Source organism: Trichomonas vaginalis, chromosome I (genome assembly GCF_026262505.1).
Source record: "Trichomonas vaginalis G3 chromosome I, whole genome shotgun sequence".
Lineage (NCBI taxonomy): Eukaryota > Parabasalia > Trichomonadida > Trichomonadidae > Trichomonas > Trichomonas vaginalis.
In genome coordinates this window covers 24,612,667-24,631,943 of record NC_067203.1, presented here as the reverse complement: position 1 = coordinate 24,631,943, position 19,277 = coordinate 24,612,667, and the positions used below count along the sequence as shown (strand labels likewise).

Here is a 19,277-nt window from a genome sequence, read left to right as displayed (position 1 = left end):
ATGGCATTAAAGCCGCGCTGAAAATACCAGCTATATCTGGTTCACCATTCACTTCCATTGCGTCTACAACTTCTTGGAATTGTGGTTGTAAGTTTATGAACCACCTATCCGGGTTAGCTTTATGACCCCATCTCATTGTAGTTCCATAGTCTGCAGAAACAAAAGTAGGTTTGTTTCCATATTGGCTAGGTTCTGAATGAACTTTAAACAATGTTTCATTTCTATATGTTTTGTTGAAATTTAACCTTTTATTTTCACCGAGTTCAGCCAAAGATTGAACGTTATATGGTCGTAAGTAAAAAGGGTTATTGTATTTGCGTACATTTTCTTTCAGTACTTCCATTCTATGCTGAATATTTTCATCTGATGTTGGAGTCTTTTGTATGCGGTGAACATTTTTCGATATTTTCTACTCTGTCAGCCGAATTTTTCTTAGACTCTTGGAAAGATTCCATATTCACCTCATAGTCTTGTTGAGGGTCAAGATTTTTCGGCTGTTCCAAATCTTCATCTAGTTCTGTGAAGTTAGTTTCCAAAGGAGGGACTTGTTCGTTTCCTTCAGGCTCTTCTAGCTGTTGTTGCTGAACTATTTCTTCCATGTCTGGTTGTATCTGAACTTCTTCCTGTGGAGTTTCTTGTACCTCATCTGCTGGCATTTCATATATTCCGAGACCGTTTTTAAAAAGTTCCCTATCTAAGTCATCCGGACTCATAAACCTTTCTTCTTTCGTTCCGTCTCTATTTTTTACGCGTTTCATGAAGAGAGTTGAATTGTCATTTAGCTCTGACACCAAATATCTCGGAGTAAATTCAGTCATGTCATTTGGATGATATGCTATTAAATCATATCCCTTAGCGAGCTTGTATTTTCCAGGTTTGAAATTATATCCCATTTGGTGCTGAGCCATAAAGCTAAATAGGTTCGGGTCAGTATTTCCTTCCTTGAACTTTCTAATAGCTTCTTTATATCTGTCACTAAAGTCAAGAGTATCTGGGTAACCATAGTCTTCTTTAAGCATTTTTAAGAAATCTTGGTTTCCTTGTTCTCTACTTCTTTTATGTCCTTGCTCTGTTTGTGGTTGTTGTTGTGCAGGGTTTTGAACTGTTGGTTGCTGTGCTGGTTGTGGAGTGGTTGTGCTGGTTGTTGTTGTTGTGCTGGATTTTGAACTGTTTGGTTGTTGTGTTGGTTTTGGTGCATGCTTGTGTCTGTGTCCATGTGACGATGTAAATGTTTTAGGTAGTCCTGGTGCAGGTGCTTCTTTGGAGGGTTTGGTGGTATATAAGTTCCACCAGCTGGCAACATATGTTCCATCTGCAGCATAATGTCCTACCTGACTTTTCGTTTTTAAGAAAGCATTTACAGGTCTGTTTTGGTCTGTTGTAACTCTTTTTCTTGACTTTCCACAACAGTTGCTCTAACGGCGTATAGGCACTTTGAACTGCCTGTCTCGTTGCTGCATCTGTTATTTTCGTCATATTTTGTGCTACTTCTTTTAACTCTTTGTCGAACCTTCAGACTTCAGTTTTCTTTCCAGATGAGAAGTCGTTCACTTGTTTCACCTTACTATGAAGAGCTTCGAAGGCGTTCTTAAAGTCAGCATTTGTTAAAGCTTCATTTAACTGTCTTCATCCGCTTGTATTTTTGTCCTTATTGACCCTATAAGTTGGGCTGCTTTGGCGTTGGCTTGGGCATCTAACCAGTCATTGTTAGCTTTTATATATTCTGCGCTTTTCATTGCCTTTTGCATGGCTGCGTCGTTATTTTTACTTTCTTGTGCTAAGTTTTCATACTGTACGGTTTGGTTTTGCAACTGTAAAAGTTTTTCTGCCTTTACATTTGCTTCAACTTCTTTTTTATACTCATCGCTATCCATATATGTCTTCAGGCTTTTTGTTTTATCTCTTCATCTTTCAGTACTTTATATTGAGTAGTATGGTTTTTCAAATTTACAACATCTTGTTCCATTTTTGCTACTTCTGCTTTTCTGACACTTTTTTCGCATATTCCCTCTGTACTTAGTTCTTTCAGTTGTTCTTCTTTCTTCTTTTTCTCTACGTTTAACTCATTGAGTTTCTTTGTGTGTTCTGTCATATTCTAGTTTCTTTTCGTTTTCACTTATTTGCTTCTGTATGTCTATGTTTGACTTTTTGACATCTGATATTTGATTTTTGAGTGAACTCAAATTCATTTGACTTTGAGGGTTATAGGCTGTTCCGTCTGCAGCTCCACCATAGCCTGCCATTTTCGCTAAAGTGCCGCTCTTAAACCTCCACTCTGTGCACCAAGAACTCGGTTTAAAAGCATAGGATTGCTTGACATTTGTTGCAACATAGTGGGGTCATTCATTATTTGTTGTTGCAACTGTTGTTGTGGTGCCAGTTTTACTATTGGATGTTTCAATGCTCTCTTCCTCTTACGTATATTCTTACGTAGCTTACGTGGCATTTTAAGTGAAGTTAAAAAGCGGTTTTTGACAGATGTTTATATGACACTTTCTCCGGTTTATAGGACCTCTCTCATATTCTATCTTGTCATATCTAAACTCATAGTCATGTATGTCCTCTAACCATCTCATAACGGTTTCCAAACCACTTTTATCGGATGTAAAGTAAAAGCATGGATGGTTATGTAAAACGTCTAAAGTTTCTAAAGAGTCTCTCAAAGTATACTTCCTTGGAACGCCCGTAACTTTTCCTGTAGCGACGATAGACCCTTACTTGTCCGGACAAAGTTATACTATTTTGAGTGCTCTACCAAAAATTTTTATGGGCTAGAGGGCGCAACGCGCCCGGGAAGCCCCCAATACCCAAAAAACTTCATTTATACTAAACTTCATTTTATACTAAACATCTTCAGGGCTAGAGGGCACGAAGTGCCTGGAGGTCCCACTACCTTTTTTTTTTTTTTTTTTTTTAATAGTTCGAAGAATATTCTAGTTTATGATGATGAAGACAATCCGATAGGAAAGGGTGATCGGAAAAATGAACAATGCAAAATTTCGGCTCGGAAAACATTTACAACCAAAGTTGAGAACGAAATTTACTTGTATGAAGAACAAGTAACTCCAGATATAGGAGTTAAAAGTCTTGTTCAACGCATTTTAAATCTTCCGTCAATTGACAAGGCAACAAGTTTCATGTTTAATCTTGGATGAACATCGATTATGATACAATTCAGGCAATTCATTATATATCATCATTAAGAAAAACACATCCAGAAGTGATAGATTTGGCATTAAGTAATGCATATCTTCCGGAAGAATCAGATGAATATCAGCAAAACAAAGACATGATTTCAAAAATCATCGAAGAAGTTTTTGATAATAAAGACAAGGAAAGAGATCCGGATTTTGTTGTAAGAAGGAAGAGGAAAAATGGTTTGTGAAAAAAATATTTATATGAATAAAATGTGTATGATTATTGTTTATAAAAATAGTTAATAAATATGAGAAACTATTTAATTATTTGTTATATAAAGATTCGATATACAGAACAGAATGAAAAAGGATAAAAAAATTAATCAGAAAGATGTAAAAGTTTGGGAGATATAAAAAATATTATAGAGATAAAATATTTCCTGAGAGATAAAAAAGTCAATGAAAGATGCAACAGTGTTAATGAGATGGCATAGTGTCTGAGAGATGCAAGAGTGTCTGAGAGATACAATAGTATCTAACAGAAGCAACAGTGTCTGACAGATGCAACAGTGTCTATGAGATGCAACAGTGTCTATGAGATGCAACAGTGTCTGACAGATGCAACAGTGTCTATGAGATGCAACAGTGTCTATGAGATGCAACAGTGTCTGACAGATGCAACAGTGTCTATGAAATTTAACAGTGTCTGAAAGATGCAACAGTGTCTGACAAATGCAACAGTGTCTATGAGATGCAACAGTGTCTGAAAGATGCAACAGTGTCTGACAGATGCAACAGTGTCTATGAGATGCAACAGTGTCTATGAGATGCAACAGTGTCTATGAGATGCAACAGTGTCTATGAAATTTAACAGTGTCTGACAGATGCAACAGTGTCTATGAGATGCAACAGTGTCTATGAGATGCAACAGTGTCTATGAGATGCAACAGTGTCTATGAGATGCAACAGTGTCTGAAAGATGCAACAGTGTCTATGAGATGCATCAGTGTCTATGAGATGCAACAGTGTCTATGAGATACAATAGTATCTAACAGAAGCAAAAGTAAGTGATAGATGCAACAGTGACTTATAGATGCAACAGTGTTTGAGAGATACAATAGTATCTAACAGAAGCAAAAGTAAGTGATAGATGCAACAGTGACTTATAGATGCAACAGTGTCTATGAGATGCAACAGTGTCTGACAGATGCAACAGTGTCTATGAAATTTAACAGTGTCTGAGAGATGCAAGAGTGTTTGAGAGATACAATAGTATCTAACAGAAGCAACAGTGTCTGACAGATGCAACAGTGTCTGACAGATGCAACAGTGTCTATGAGATGCAACAGTGTCTGACAGATGCAACAGTGTCTATGAGATGCAACAGTGTCTATGAGATGCAACAGTGTCTATGAGATGCAACAGTGTCTATGAGATGCAACAGTGTCTATGAGATGCAACAGTGTCTGACAGATGCAACAGTGTCTATGAGATGCAACAGTGTGTATGAGATGCAACAGTGTCTGACAGATGCAACAGTGTCTATGAGATGCAACAGTGTCTATGAGATGCAACAGTGTCTATGAGATGCAACAGTGTCTATGAGATGCAACAGTGTCTATGAGATGCAACAGTGTTTGAGAGATACAATAGTATCTAACAGAAGCAAAAGTAAGTGATAGATGCAACAGTGTCTATGAGATGCAACAGTGTCTATGAGGTGCAACAGTGTCTATGAGATGCAACAGTGTCTGACAGATGCAACAGTGTCTATGAGATGCAATAGTGTCTATGAGATGCAACAGTGTCTATGAGATGCAACAGTGTCTATGAGATACAATAGTATCTAACAGAAGCAAAAGTAAGTGATAGATGCAACAGTGTCTGACAGATGCAACAGTGTCTATGAGATGCATCAGTGTCTATGAAATTTAACAGTGTCTGAAAGATGCAACAGTGTCTGACAGATGCAACAGTGTCTATGAGATGCAACAGTGTCTGAAAGATGCAACAGTGTCTGACAGATGCAACAGTGTCTATGAGATGCAATATTATCTGTCACACATAACAATGTCTGACAGATATATCTTTCTATGATTCTAACCCTAATTACATTTTTCGTAAAAACCTATATTTAAGATTTGCAATTAACACCCTTTTTTCTCTTCCAATAATGCACAAAACCAAGATTTGACATCAGATTTAAAATCTCCATCAAGTCTGCTTTCCAAATCCGCTGTCAAAACTTGAATATCTCAATTAATTAATGATATTCAGATATTGCGAATAATCTTTAGGTAAAGAAGAAAATTTAGGTTGTAAAATCATATAAAAATGTAGTTAGAGAGCAAAAATTATGTTTGAGTGGATCTCCATGTCGTAGTGGATCTAGATGTTTGAGTGGCTTCAGATGTATGAGTGGTTTTCAATGTCAGTGTGGATCAAGATGTCTGGGAATAAAAGTAAGTCGTAGGTTAATATAAGTTTGATATTAATGTAAGTATGACTTGAAATGTAAGTCTCGGACGAAAGTAAGTCTGACTTGAAATGTAAGTCTCGGACGAAAGTAAGTCTGACTTGAAATGTAAGTTTCGGACGAAAGTAAGTCTGACTTGAAATGTAAGTCTCGGACGAAAGTAAGTCTGAGTTGAAATGTAAGTCTCGGACGAAAGTAAGTCTTGGAAGAAAGTAAGTATGACTTGAAATGTAAGTCTCGGACGAAAGTAAGTATGACTTGAAATGTAAGTCTCGGACGAAAGTAAGTATGACTTGAAATGTAAGTCTCGGACGAAAGTAAGTCTGACTTGAAATGTAAGTCTCGGACGAAAGTAAGTCTGACTTGAAATGTAAGTCTCGGACGAAAGTAAGTCTGACTTGAAATGTAAGTCTCGGACGAAAGTAAGTATGACTTGAAATTTAAGTCTCGGACGAAAGTAAGTATGACTTGAAATTTAAGTATGACTAGAAATTTAAGTCTCGGACGAAAGTAAGTCTGACTTGAAATGTAAGTCTCGGACGAAAGTAAGTCTGACTTGAAATGTAAGTTTCGGACGAAAGTAAGTATGACTTGAAATGTAAGTCTCGGACGAAAGTAAGTATGACTTGAAATTTAAGTCTCGGACGAAAGTAAGTATGACTTGAAATGTAAGTCTCGGACGAAAGTAAGTCTGACTTGAAATGTAAGTCTCGGACGAAAGTAAGTCTGACTTGAAATGTAAGTCTCGGACGAAAGTAAGTCTTGGAAGAAAGTAAGTATGACTTGAAATGTAAGTCTCGGACGAAATGTAGTCTGACTTGAAATGTAAGTCTCGGACGAAAGTAAGTATGACTTGAAATGTAAGTCTGACTAGAAATTTAAGTCTCGGACGAAAGTAAGTATGACTTGAAATGTAAGTCTGACTAGAAATTTAAGTCTCGGACGAAAGTAAGTATGACTTGAAATGTAAGTCTCGGACGAAAGTAAGTCTTGGAAGAAAGTAAGTCTGACTTGAAATGTAAGTCTCGGACGAAAGTAAGTCTGACTTGAAATGTAAGTCTCGGACGAAGGTAAGACAGACTTGAAATGGAAGTTTCGGACGAAAGTAAGTCTGACTTGAAATGGAAGTCTGATTCTAAATGTAAGTTCTAGACTAAAGTAAGTCTGATTCTAAATATAAGTCTGATATTAATAAGTTTGTAACTAAAATTAAGTCTTATTCCAAAAGCAAATTTAATTGTATAATAAGTCTGGATCTAGAGTAAGCCTTAGTCTACAGCTATTCTGTGTCAAAAATAAGTCACGAACCATAGTAAGTTTCGGACTAGAGTATGTCTGTAATTCGAATCATTCATATTCTTCAATTATCCCGCCAAAAAAATTATCGTCTTTTTATCATACCATAGTTTTTTATCAATCTCGTTCTACTAAAAAAACCTTTATATTGGTGATTTCTTTGTTAAACCCGTATTTTTTCATGTGAATCTTATTGTATAAACTCTAAAAGTTCAATTTCCGGTCGAAAAAAACTTGAAAACAATTTGTATTCGACGAGTTAAAGAGCTCTATTTATTCAAATTTTCCAAAAAAATTAGATTTCGTTTTTTCGCTTCAAAAAATGTTGTTTTAAGTTTTAAAATTTGTAATTCAAAATTTTTTTGGAAAGATTTACGATTTTTTAATACTGCGAATGAGTTTTATTTTACATACTCTATTGATAAATCATATTTTTGTCGAGATATAACTTTTTTTTTAAAAATTATATGCAAAGAGTGTTATAGAATTCTAGAAGGTATAGTGCATAATTTGAAGTATACTATCAAATAAAGAAATTTTACAGTTTTTTAGTTTTATTTAGATGTACGTTATTTTAGATGGCTTCGTCGAAAACAAAGCATGTCTGTTAAGTTTATTCTTAACATGGTAAATAAAATGGCAAACGAAGCCCAGTGTACTGCGTCTTATGCCGTAGTTTTTGTTATCTTCATACTCAAATACAACAAATACAAATAGATTTATTACGAAAAAACGTATAAAACAAATGATATATTTATTTCTAGACAAGTTGACGAACATGTAGCGCAACTGTATCGCTTTAGAGAACAGTTCTTCCAACACCTACTCATTCAGTGAAAGATTTAAGAAGAACTCTTACTCGACCTTAACTACCTACGCTTTGCTTGAACAATTCCCAACGAGGTTACTATAAGGTTGCAAGTCTTGTCAAAATGTAGTATGCAATACGTTGGGGAAAAATAGATATATACGAACAAACTACTACAGTCTAGCAACTAGTCTTTAAGTGTAATGTATTTTTGCTACAAAGAGCTCATAACGAAGTCAAATTTTGCAATTTGATGTCAAAACTAGCTAGTTGTTGAATCAAATAGCGTTGTGACTTTGTATACATCACGATCTTGTGGTATCAGAGCTGTACTGCTGCAGACTAATTCAACTAAACATGAGCAAGATTGGGATTTCTATTCTCTGGGGTGCGAGGCTCGTCCAAAGTTCAAGCAGCTACAGTGTTTTGGATCACCTAAAGAATTTTGGGAATTCAGTTATCCGTTACTACTCTTAAATTAAAGTAGAGCACTACAGCGAATCAATCGTAATGCCTAGTCTCTCCAGTAACAAGCTGATCTGCTATATTAACTTTAAAGCCAAATCGATTCACATTGTTGCTGGTAAGTCTGATTGCTTCAGATAGAGAGCATGAATTGCTTCTTTATCATCTAATCCCCATCCCCCTTGTTCCCGATTGGATGACATGGACAATTCATCTTTCTCTAACGAAACAAAATGACACTTTTTTGCGGCTTATTGACTCAGAAAAATTTGAGAGTTAACGAATATTTTTGGCGGCCAAAAATAATTTCTCTTAATTTATTAAATTTAATATACGCACATCCATAAGTTATGCTATTTTTTCTATTTATTTTGTTCTAAAATTCTAAATATTTTTTTTTCATAACATAAAATATGATGTCTAGTCTCATTTACATAACAACATGCCTTAGAATAGGTTTTTTATTCTTTTTGTCACTTTAAATTAAGAATAAAAAGATAATTTAAATTGAATATTTGCGATTATTCTCACTAATGCTGCTTCCTCTTTTATTAGGTAGACAACAAAAAGTTAGCCTTGGACTCCCATATCAGATTTTTGATTGGTTGCGTATATAATGAGCTGGGATTGATAGACGAAAACCCAGTGAGAAAATTTTTGACGCCAATTTCAAATTTCATTCAGAAATGGAGCAATTGCTTGACGGATATTTTTGATTGTTATTTCTTTTATCAATTTCATATTTAACATGTCATTACATTTTTTTTTCATTCTATTGTTCTCAATAAAAAAAATGCAGGTCGATGTAGATCTGAAGCTTGATGGCTTCTTTTCTCAGTGGCTGACAGATGTATCAACAGTTAAAATTCTTAATGAAATTGCCGCTGCAGCAGATGCATTAGAACAAGGAAAAGAAGTAGATTTCGATTTTGGTTTGTTTAATGAAACAAAAACAACATCACGTCCACAGCCAAAACTCCCACAGACAATGGTTACACCTCAGAAGTCCGTTATCAACCCAACGATGACAAAATCAAACCTCGGAAGAATTCAATTAGAGCCATATCAAAATGTTCAAATTCCAACATTCTACGGACCAGGTGATACATCACAGGAGATGAACGAAGTCAAGGCTTTGATCAAAGGAGACTCAATTACAACGCAAATTCTTGATGTCATCCTCAAAGATCAATGCAGCCTTCCAGGATGCTTCGCTCCAGTTATCATTAAGTTATACGGCTCAGATGTTACCAAATTCTTGAGTTTTTACGAAAAACACATTGCAGGCCGTGATCCCGATGAAAGATTCTTCAGATTCTGCGCCGGACCTCACAAAAATGCTATTATTCCAAATGATTTGACATTATTTGTTCAATCCATCATTGAAACTCATGAATCTCTTAATTTCCTTGAAAACGAGCCACTCTTCCAAGAAAAATTCGTCGACTTTATTGTTACAAGGTGCTTCTACCAGATGGACACAGAATTAAGAGGAACAGCCAATGTTACTCAATTTAGAAAATATGGTATGGCTTCTATCTTCCTTAACGCCTTCATGATGCCCGATATCAACGAGACCCATCATATCTTCAACTACCAGCACTTCTACGTCGCTTTTTGCAAGTTCTGGGATCTTGATGTAGATAATGATGGATTTATCTGCAAAGATGATATGCTTAAGTTCAATGACTCAACAATATCGCCATTGATCATCGATAGATTCTTCAAATCTACAGCATATCCAAGAAATCAGTCGAAGAGACAAAACATCGACTTCCCGGCCTTCTCTTACTTCTTAATGTCAAGCGAAGACAAGACAAATCGCACTTCCATCAATTTCTGGTACAGAATTTGCGATCTTGATGACGATGGAATTCTTTCTATGTCAGAAATCGAACAACTATACGCAGTTCAGTTCGAGCAGATTAAAATGACAGGTAACGAAACAATTCCATTCGAAGATATCCAAAAACAACTTATCGACGTAATTTCACCTACAAATCCGGCTTATGTTACTGTGGAAGACCTTATCAGATCAAAGCAGGCTGACATGTTCTTCAACACACTCTTCGACATCCAGAAATTCCTTACAAAAGAATACTCCTTCCCTATAGTCAGCCCTTCACTCGACGAGGCTACAAAGGCTCTCACTCCTTGGGAAACTTACGTTCTCCACGAATACGACCAACTAGTTAGCGATTCTTCTTAAAAAATTATTTTTTAATTTTTATTGTATAAAAAAATAGCAACTTTTTTCTCGTTATATGTTATTAATCTTAATGAATATTAACGAGAAAGTTGCAAAAATTAAATTTTTATTAAACTCATTTTCCTTCGTAAAGTCTCTTTTTCAAATTCTTTGATATGTTTTTGCTAAATATTGAGGGAAGAAGTACGATATGGAGATTTTACGGATGAAAATGAGAAAAATTTTAAAAATAAAATAGAATGACAGTTTTCTTGCGATACATTTGAGTTACAATTCAATATTAAAATTCAACAAGTGAAAATGCAAATTAAAAAAAAAATAAAATAAAATTGTTTATTCAAGCAGATAATAAGAAATCTTTCACTTTGCCTGTTGCTAATGAGATTGGAGTTTTTCCATCATTTCCCTTTGCTTCTTTATCAGCACCAACAGATATTAGATATTTAACGACTTCTAGTTTTCCTTCTTTGGATGCTAACATAAGTGGAGTATATCCATCATTAGTTTTGGCTTCTTTATTTAGTCCAACAGAGATAAGATATTCAGCAGCATTTTTATGACCATAAAATGATGCATAATGGAGTGAATTCAATCCATAGTTATCTTTTGCTTCTTTATCTACTTCAATAGAAATCAGATATTGAACAATATCGCAATGATTATTTAGAGAGGCAATGATCAGAGGAGTTAATCCTTGACTCGTCTTTGCGTTTTTATTTGCTCCAACAGAAATAAGATATTTAACAACCTCTAATTGGCTCTGACGAGAAGCAATTATTAGAGGAGTCAACCTGCCAGGATTATTAGTTTCCTTATCAGCGCCAGCTGAAATTAGATACTTAACGATTTCAAGATGTCCCATACATGATGCATTAACTAATGGACTCCATCCTTTATTATTTTTTGCTTCTTTGTTTGCTCCAACAAAAACAAGATATTTAACTACTTCAAGGTGATTATTGAATGAAGCCAAAATAAGTGGTGTATTTCCATCCTTGTCTTTTGCCTCTTTATTGACGTCGATAAAAATAAGATATTGAACAACTTCCAGGAATCCGTATGATGAAGCTGCAATTAATGGAGTTATTCTTTCAAAATTTTGAGCCTCTTTGTTTGCTCCAATAGATATTAAATATTTAATTATTTCAAGATTACCTTTTTGAGATGCCAAAATTAGTGGAGTCCATCCCTTATTATCTTGCGTTTCTTTATTGCAACCACTCTCAATAAGAGATTTTACAAGTCTGAAATTTCCTCGGAGAACAGCAACATGAAGTACATTTCTATTAAATTCATTCTCTCTTTTCTCACAAAGTCCTTCTTGACAGGCTTTATACATCATATCTTGATAGCCATTTTCAGAAAGTCGATCAAGGAAATTGTAAATGCTTTCGAAATCATCTGAATTTTTGTACTCAGATATTTCAGTTGTTAATATTTCTGGATTGAAAGAACGTGGATTGATTTTGTTAGGATTTATGGCCCTTAGCAATGAGTCATTAAAAGAGTTCATGATAATTTTACAGTTTTCGGCATTGGATAAACTATGTATTTCATCAATTATCTTTTTTGAACAAAACTCGAATTGAATTTTTTCAATCAAAGGATTAAAAATTTCGTTTTCTTTAGTTAAAGAAATGATAAAACTTGCTAACGAGTCTTCATCTTTAATTGCAAGTCTATTACTTCCGATGATCCTTTGGAAAATTTCAATTCCGAGTTTTTTAGAAACTGATTTAAGAGATTCTTCATCAATAGTAAAGAAATGGGATGAAATGTAATTAATACATTTTGAAATGTCTTTTTGTGATGAAATATCGAAATAGTATTCAAGTAATTCAATACAATTACTTTTGTTAAGTTCCATCTCATCAATGACGTACTTTTTGTAAAGATCACATAATTCACGCATTTCGAGATTAAGCCCAATATGAAAAAGATCTTTCAGTACTATTTTGTCACATTCAATCTCCGTTTTGCTGTATTGAAGAATGTCTTTTAATGCATTATAGGTTTCTTCTGATTTTACATCTGCATTTGAATCAATCTTTTCAACGCCTTTATCTAAAAGATACTGCGAATAGATCATTTTTGAGGATGCAACTGCGAAAGATTTATTTAGTGTAAATTCAACACTATTTACTGTTAAAGTTAGCCTATCACACACATTGTAGTTGTTAATTCTTCATAAAATCTCGTTATCTAGTTTAATTAACACCATATCTAAAAAATGAAGAAAAATAATTGATCAAATAATTCAAATGTTTACAAATAAGAAAAGTTTGCCAATTTCAAATACGCTCATTAATTTATCTATTTATAATAAAATTTATTAATGAAATTGTAAACTTACAAACGAATTAAAATTTGAGACATAATATTGACTTCGGTATTAATCTCATGTAGTTTAGTACTACTTAGTGTTTATGTTAATATCAGAAACAGTGTTGACATGTTTATTGTAATTTTTTCCATATCATTCAATTAATGGGTCCCTAGCTTAGTTTACAAAAATGAAAGCCATTTAATAAATGAATCTTCATCTCGAGAACTTTTTTATATTTTGAAACAGTGAAAAGATAGAGTATGATGAATGTATGCAATAATTTTGTTTATTCATAAAAATATCAACTTTTTCATATGGAAAAAGTGTCTTTAAGTTTTACAAACTGAATAGTTCTAAACTTTGGCAGTGATTCATTAAAGTCTTTGCGCCCAAGAATTAATTCATTGAAAAGAGCAAGAAATCTTCAAAATTTACCCATATGGTAATATTATTGTCACCAAATTGAAACTAATCTCTTGTATATGATAAGCTATTCTTTATTTATTTCATATAATAATATTTAATTTTTTTCAATTGTTCACATTTAAAGATGTACTTATGTGCTCTATGATTATGCATAGAAAATCATTATTAATCAGTATTTAATTAGAATGAAAGAACTAATCAATATCCAAATTCATCAAAAAACATGTATCTCAATATAACATAAATAGCCAAATACCTTTTAAGAATATTTCTCTTGTCGATTTGTTGGAAAAATATATAACGGATTTTTTTCAATGCATTTTTTGACTAACAAACCGCTTTTTTTATTTGATTTAGTACTTTTTCATGAGCTTCGAATACTTAAAGAAGTATGATGATTATCATGCAGCATTAGAGAATGTTTTTCAAATAAAAACAGCTGAATCATATGTTGAAGTTTTTAATATGATCACAAATGTTATAATATCAAAGTATAAAATGCCAATTTCTAAAGTCATTTCTCAGATCTTTACGGCAATTAATTACAACTATCGATCTTTTAATCTTTATATCAAATTAATTAATCAAATCTTGTTAAAATACTCAATAACATCAAAACCTTCTAAAGATTTATTAGAAGAAGCTGAATTTATACATCTCCAATTCATTCTTAATGATAATAATGTTTACCAAATCACTTATGATGAAAACAAATTATTTTTTCCAAAGCGTGAAGAAATTCATGACATTTTTATAGATGATGATATTGATAAATTCAAAAATTATATTATTCATACACCTGTTGATGAAATTCAATTAGTTATTCATGGCTTCGATCTTGATGCTCAGCAAGCTAGCGCATATTTTGGTTCCGTAAATATATTTTTAATTTTCTTCATCCAGATAACAAGAAAAAAATATTACAAACTACACTGAGATATGCATTTATTGGGAGAAATCCGGAAATAATCGAAAGATGTTTAAAGAAGAATACTGTCAACAATAAATGCATTGATTACATGGTTGAATCCCATAACAACAAATATCTTGAATATTGTTTTAAAAAGGAATTAATTCGTTCTACTTTTGTTAAGCGTGATGTTGTAATTTCTTCTCAAAACTTAAAAGCTCTATTTCTTATGTTTCAATACGATAAGAAATCAATAATGCCTTGGTGTGTTGCTTTTCCACAGTCAATTGATATTTTAAAGAATGAAAAATTTGATTTTACTGATATTTGTTATAGGTTTATATTACTTTCGGCAGCTGAACATGGTAATACAAAAATTTGCAATTATTTATTAACAATGCCAGAAGCGTATCAAATTGAAATTAATGCAAAAGATGGAAATGAAAAAACGGCTCTTATTTATGCAACAGAAAATAATAATACAGAATTGGCGAAGATTCTAATATCGCATGGTGCTAATGTCAATGAGAAAAATGATAAGAAACAATCGCCTCTCATTATTGCTGCTATGAAAAACAATAAAGAAATTGTAGAATATTTGATATCACATGGTGCAAACATAAAAGAAAAAGATGAAAGGAATAAAAATGCCCTTTATCATGCAGCAAAAAATAATAATAAAGAAATTATAGAACTTCTTATTTCAAAAGGAGTTCGAATTGATTCAAAATTTCATAATTCACAAACTGCCCTTCAAATAGCTGCAGGTCACAATTGTAAAGAAGTTGTAGAATTTCTTTTATCAATAGGATCAGATATCAATATAAGGGATTATAATGGTTGGAATGCTCTTCATTATGCAGCAAATGGAAACTGCAAAGAGATTGCAGAACTACTTATAACATTAGGTTTGGATGTAAATTCAAAAACAAATTATTTAAGGACACCTCTTCATTTGGCAGCTCAGAGTAATGGTAAAGAAACAACAGACTTTCTTATTTCGCGGGGAGCCATTCTAGAAGCTGTGGATGAAGATGGTGAAACTCCTTTTTTCCATGCTGCATATTATAATAAACAAGATACGGCAACTCTTCTGATCTTACATGGAGCAAATGTCAATATTAAAAATAACAAAGGTTTGACCCCTCTTCAATGTGTTGTTCAAAAAGAAAACTTAAAATTAGCAGATATTTTGATTTCAAATGGCGCTGATATCAATGTTAAGAATGAATTTGGGAAAACATTACTTCATTGGGCAGTTGAGAAGAATAATATTAAAATGATAGCTTTTTTACTTTCTCATGAAATTGATATAGATGAAAAAGACAATAATGGACAAACAGCCCTTCATTTTGCAGTTATTCGCCCTAATAAATTTTTAATTAAATTACTGTGTTCATTTGATGCAAATATGAATATTCATGATAATACTGGGAAAACGCCTTTGCATCATGCAGTGAAGAATCAAAGTGATAATATTGCAAAACTTCTTATATTGAATCATGCATTTACAGCTGCGCAAAACAAAAATGGTAAAACTCCCCTTCATTATGCAATAAAATATAATCGCTTAGAAATGGCTGAATTATTAATTTCAAAGACTGATGAAGAATATCTTGATGTTAAAGATGAAAATGGAAAGACAGCTCTTCATTACGCTGTAGTATATGGACGATATAAAATTGTTGTCAAGCTTCTTTTAAAGGGTTCAAATATAAACCTTACTGACAAACTTGATAAAACGGCACTTCATTATGCTGCAGAGAAACAAGATCAATTAGTATCAATGTTGCTTGTTTCACATGGTGCAAATGTAAATTTAAAAGATAATTTTCAAGAAACGGCTCTTCATTATGCTGCAGAAAATAATTGCAGGCAATTAGCAAAAATCCTTATTGAGAAAGGTGCTGATATAAATGCAATGGATGAAGATGGAAATACACCTCTTCATAATGCTGCAATAAGTAGTAAAAAATCTACAAACAACTTATATTGCATGGTGCAGATATAAATATAAGAAACAATGAAGGAAAAACTGCCATTGACTATTTTAATGAGAATCATAAAGAAGATGATGAATTTTCTGAAGATGAGGAAGAAGAAATAGAAGGAAATATAAATGAAGGGGAGGAAGAAGAAGAAAATAATGAAGAAATTTACTATCCTGCATAAGGAAAATATACTTAAACATGTTTATTGTTTGCTAATATATATAAATCTCATCTGTAGAAAAATATATCCAATTTTTTATAATTTTCCCATTTTTAAACTTCAAAGATGCATATATGATTGGTCTGCAATTTGTTACTAACATAGATGGCATTTGTCAAGTAAAATTTAGTGAAAATTATCAAGAAGATGAGGAATTAGTCAAAATCTTTATAAACGATCAAATTGATAAATTTAAAGAATACGCTGAAGATATGGAAATTAATGAAATTTCTATTGATATTCCTGGCTTTTCTCTTTCAGTACAAGAAGCAAGTGCTTATTTCGGTTCTGTAAATATTTTCAATTTCCTTCATCCACCAAAAAAGAAGAAAATCTCACAATATACACTCAAATATATCAATGCCATAACTGAGCAAGGTATAACACCTCTCCATTATGCAATCAAGAATGATAAGTTTGAAAATGCTGCATTTCTTATAAATCATGGAGCCAATGTTAATCTGATGGACAGCAAAAATCAAACAGCTCTTCTTTTTGCAGCTGATAAAGACAATTATGATTTGGTTGAACTTCTTATTTCACATGGTGCATTAATAGAAGCAAGGGATATCGACGGATACACACCTTTATTTTCTGCTGCAGCGAATGGAAATAAAAGAATAGCTGAAATCCTAATAAAGCATGGTTCTGATGTAAATTCGAAGAATGAGGCATTGCTCACTCCTCTTCATTGTGCAGCGCTATCTGTGAGTATTGAATTGGTTCAATTTCTTATTTCATGTGGTGCAGATGTTAATGCCAAGTCTATATACCTAATTACCCCTCTTCATTTTGCATCAAAGAGAAATAGAATAGAAATTGCAGAGATCTTAATTTCACATGGGGCTGATGTAAGTGAAACTAATGATGATGGATTGACAGCACTACATTTTGCAGCTTATTATAATTCTATAGAAATGATTGGTCTTCTAATTTCAAAAAATTCTGATCTAAATGCAAAGGGTTTTATTGGAGTAACCCCACTTCATCTTGCTGCAAAAAAGAATAACAGAGATGCATTGGAACTTCTAATATTAAATGGAGCAAATATAAATGAAAGAGATAATTTAGGGGACACTCCTCTTCATTGTGCCATAAAGAATTGTGCAATAGAGTCCATTATTATTCTTCTCAAACATGGTGCAGATATTAATGCAAAAAATAATTCAGATAAAACTCCTCTTCATTTAGCAGTTGAAAACAATTTAACAGAAATAGCACAAATTCTTACACAGAATGGTGCCAATCTCACTGCAAAAGATCTCGATGGAAAAACTGCTCTTAATTTGAAAGAGAACAATAAAGATGCGAAAAATGAACCAATTTCGAGCTCAAGTTGGTGCAAAATTTGTTAAATTTGACAAATTTTGTCATGATCAAATCAACATTGTCAAAATTTAAATAATTTTTTTATTATTAACTTTTAAAAATAATTTTTTAGGCGTCATGATTCAGAAATTCTTATGTTAATGATATTTTTTTCTAATTATTATTCTCATAATAAAATTTTTGCTCGAAATTTCCAAAGAATTGATGATTTATAAATTGTCTGAATTTATTGTCATGTATGTAGTATGAACAACTTTATGAGATGAAATTTGTTTGAGAATTTGAATTTGGAAAGTTTTACATTATTGAAATATAGTAATCATTCACATAATATGCTGATAAGTATGCCATCAGTTGAACACTTAAAAATCTGAGTTAATTTTGGTGAAAATCAATTATCGCAAAAAAAAGTTTCATAATTTATTATTACAATATCAATTCACTTTTAAGGTCACAGAATTGTTTATTTTAATCTAAAAAACTCCTTCTGACTATCAAAAAAAAATCAATGAAATTATTGAAATTCAGAAAAGTGGATCGTTTTTTGACAGTATCGTTCAGTATAGCGATCATTGCAATTTATATAGCAATTATCGTTGATATGGTCTAATACTCCATATTTAATTTCATAAGAGATAATCGGTCATTTGTCCAGAGTTATCAGAATTCAAGAAAAAATTCTCAAATTCGCATCATCTCCTCTCAAAAATTTCAATTGCATTCAAACCCTTTAAAAAGTAATTGAAATTTTTATACTTGGAAATGAAACCTTTGTTGCGTCTTAATAAACTTATATCCTTTCATTGTTAATTTTTGGATTATTCATTGAATTTTATTTTCCTTCATAGTTCCTTGCAGCTTCATGCGAATATTGGTTAATAAATATGAGTACGAAAAAGTATTTTATATTGAATTTTGCGAGGTTAAAATAAAATCTTTTCAGAAAAATTGAATTCATTCAATCATTCATTTATTTTATTATGGATTCATTCTTCAGTGATGATTCATCTGACTCTAATTCTTATGAATTAGATGATCTTGATAGAAGGCGACACAATTTGTTCACTAAAGAAGATGATGAGACTTTAAAAAGTATAATAAACAAGTATTTCCAAAATGATTTGCGTAATATTAATTGGAATTTTGTTGCACTTCATATGGCAAATAAAAACAGACGTCAATGCAAGGATAGATATATTAACTATCTTCGTGATGGTCTAAACAACGAAAAGTTTAGTGCTGAAGAGAACTTTCTCCTTCTCACTAAAGTGGAAGAATTTGGACATCGATGGCGTGTGATTTCAAGATTCTTCAGGAATCGTACAGACATTATGATCAAATCACAATATAGAAAACTTATGCGCCGTAACGCAACAAAAGATAATGTAAGGTTTGTTGTTATTGAAAAGCGAAAGAAGAAAGCACATCAAGTCTCCAACAGTATAAACAGTACAAAAAATACTGAACAACTCAATTTTGATGGCATTATAAATGGAAACTTGTCTTCAAATATTGAAACCCAAATCAACATCAATGATATTACAAGTGCTTTCAAAGATCTTGATGATATTGATGAATTTACCAAGTTTTATGAGTAATTTACTTATATTGTTTTATGTTTTTTAGTGATAAATATAGGGTGTCCAAAGGTGCGTTTAGCACAGCGCTCTATATGAGACTATTA

At 32.6% G+C, this 19,277-nt stretch overlaps 6 protein-coding genes and 1 pseudogene across 7 annotated transcripts, besides 4 other annotated features; 5 read left to right on the top strand and 2 right to left on the bottom strand.

Moving 5' to 3' along the window:
* Nucleotides 1–2,915: part of a mobile genetic element that runs on past the window's edge.
* Nucleotides 331–1,019, bottom strand: TVAGG3_1044480 (annotated as a pseudogene). Its single transcript has one exon. A coding segment is annotated over exon 1 (689 nt).
* Nucleotides 2,829–2,915: a terminal%2Cinverted (terminal inverted repeat of Maverick-3 transposon ID:TVAGG3_1044470).
* Nucleotides 2,916–8,969: 6,054 nt separating this feature from the next.
* Nucleotides 8,970–10,405, top strand: TVAGG3_1044460 (positive regulation of B cell differentiation protein family; the record flags this gene model as incomplete). The annotated part of the gene is made up of 1 exon (XM_001584293.1): nucleotides 8,976–10,391. The coding sequence occupies one exon, from the start codon at nucleotides 8,976–8,978 to the stop codon at nucleotides 10,389–10,391; it is 1,416 nt and encodes a 471-aa protein (XP_001584343.1).
* Nucleotides 10,406–10,583: 178 nt separating this feature from the next.
* On the bottom strand, nucleotides 10,584–12,608 carry TVAGG3_1044450 (ankyrin repeat protein family; the record flags this gene model as incomplete). The annotated part of the gene is made up of 1 exon (XM_001584292.1): nucleotides 10,729–12,480. One exon carries the CDS (start codon nucleotides 12,478–12,480, stop codon nucleotides 10,729–10,731), a length of 1,752 nt encoding a protein of 583 aa, XP_001584342.1.
* Nucleotides 12,609–13,509: 901 nt separating this feature from the next.
* On the top strand, nucleotides 13,510–14,079 carry TVAGG3_1044440 (spectrin binding; the record flags this gene model as incomplete). The annotated part of the gene is made up of 1 exon (XM_001584291.1): nucleotides 13,510–14,079. One exon carries the CDS (start codon nucleotides 13,510–13,512, stop codon nucleotides 14,077–14,079), a length of 570 nt encoding a protein of 189 aa, XP_001584341.1.
* An 83-nt stretch (nucleotides 14,080–14,162) lies between these two features.
* TVAGG3_1044430 (cyclin-dependent kinase inhibitor 2C-related family) lies at nucleotides 14,163–16,282 on the top strand (the record flags this gene model as incomplete). The annotated part of the gene is made up of 1 exon (XM_001584290.1): nucleotides 14,163–16,064. One exon carries the CDS (start codon nucleotides 14,163–14,165, stop codon nucleotides 16,062–16,064), a length of 1,902 nt encoding a protein of 633 aa, XP_001584340.1.
* Nucleotides 16,283–16,338: 56 nt separating this feature from the next.
* Nucleotides 16,339–17,619, top strand: TVAGG3_1044420 (myotrophin family; the record flags this gene model as incomplete). Its single annotated transcript, XM_001584289.1, has 1 exon — nucleotides 16,339–17,619. The coding sequence occupies one exon, from the start codon at nucleotides 16,339–16,341 to the stop codon at nucleotides 17,617–17,619; it is 1,281 nt and encodes a 426-aa protein (XP_001584339.1).
* A 954-nt stretch (nucleotides 17,620–18,573) lies between these two features.
* TVAGG3_1044410 (RNA polymerase II transcription regulator recruiting protein) lies at nucleotides 18,574–19,191 on the top strand (the record flags this gene model as incomplete). The annotated part of the gene is made up of 1 exon (XM_001584288.1): nucleotides 18,574–19,191. One exon carries the CDS (start codon nucleotides 18,574–18,576, stop codon nucleotides 19,189–19,191), a length of 618 nt encoding a protein of 205 aa, XP_001584338.1.
* Nucleotides 19,192–19,228: 37 nt separating this feature from the next.
* Nucleotides 19,229–19,256: a terminal%2Cinverted (terminal inverted repeat of Mariner transposon ID:TVAGG3_1044390).
* Nucleotides 19,229–19,277: part of a mobile genetic element that runs on past the window's edge.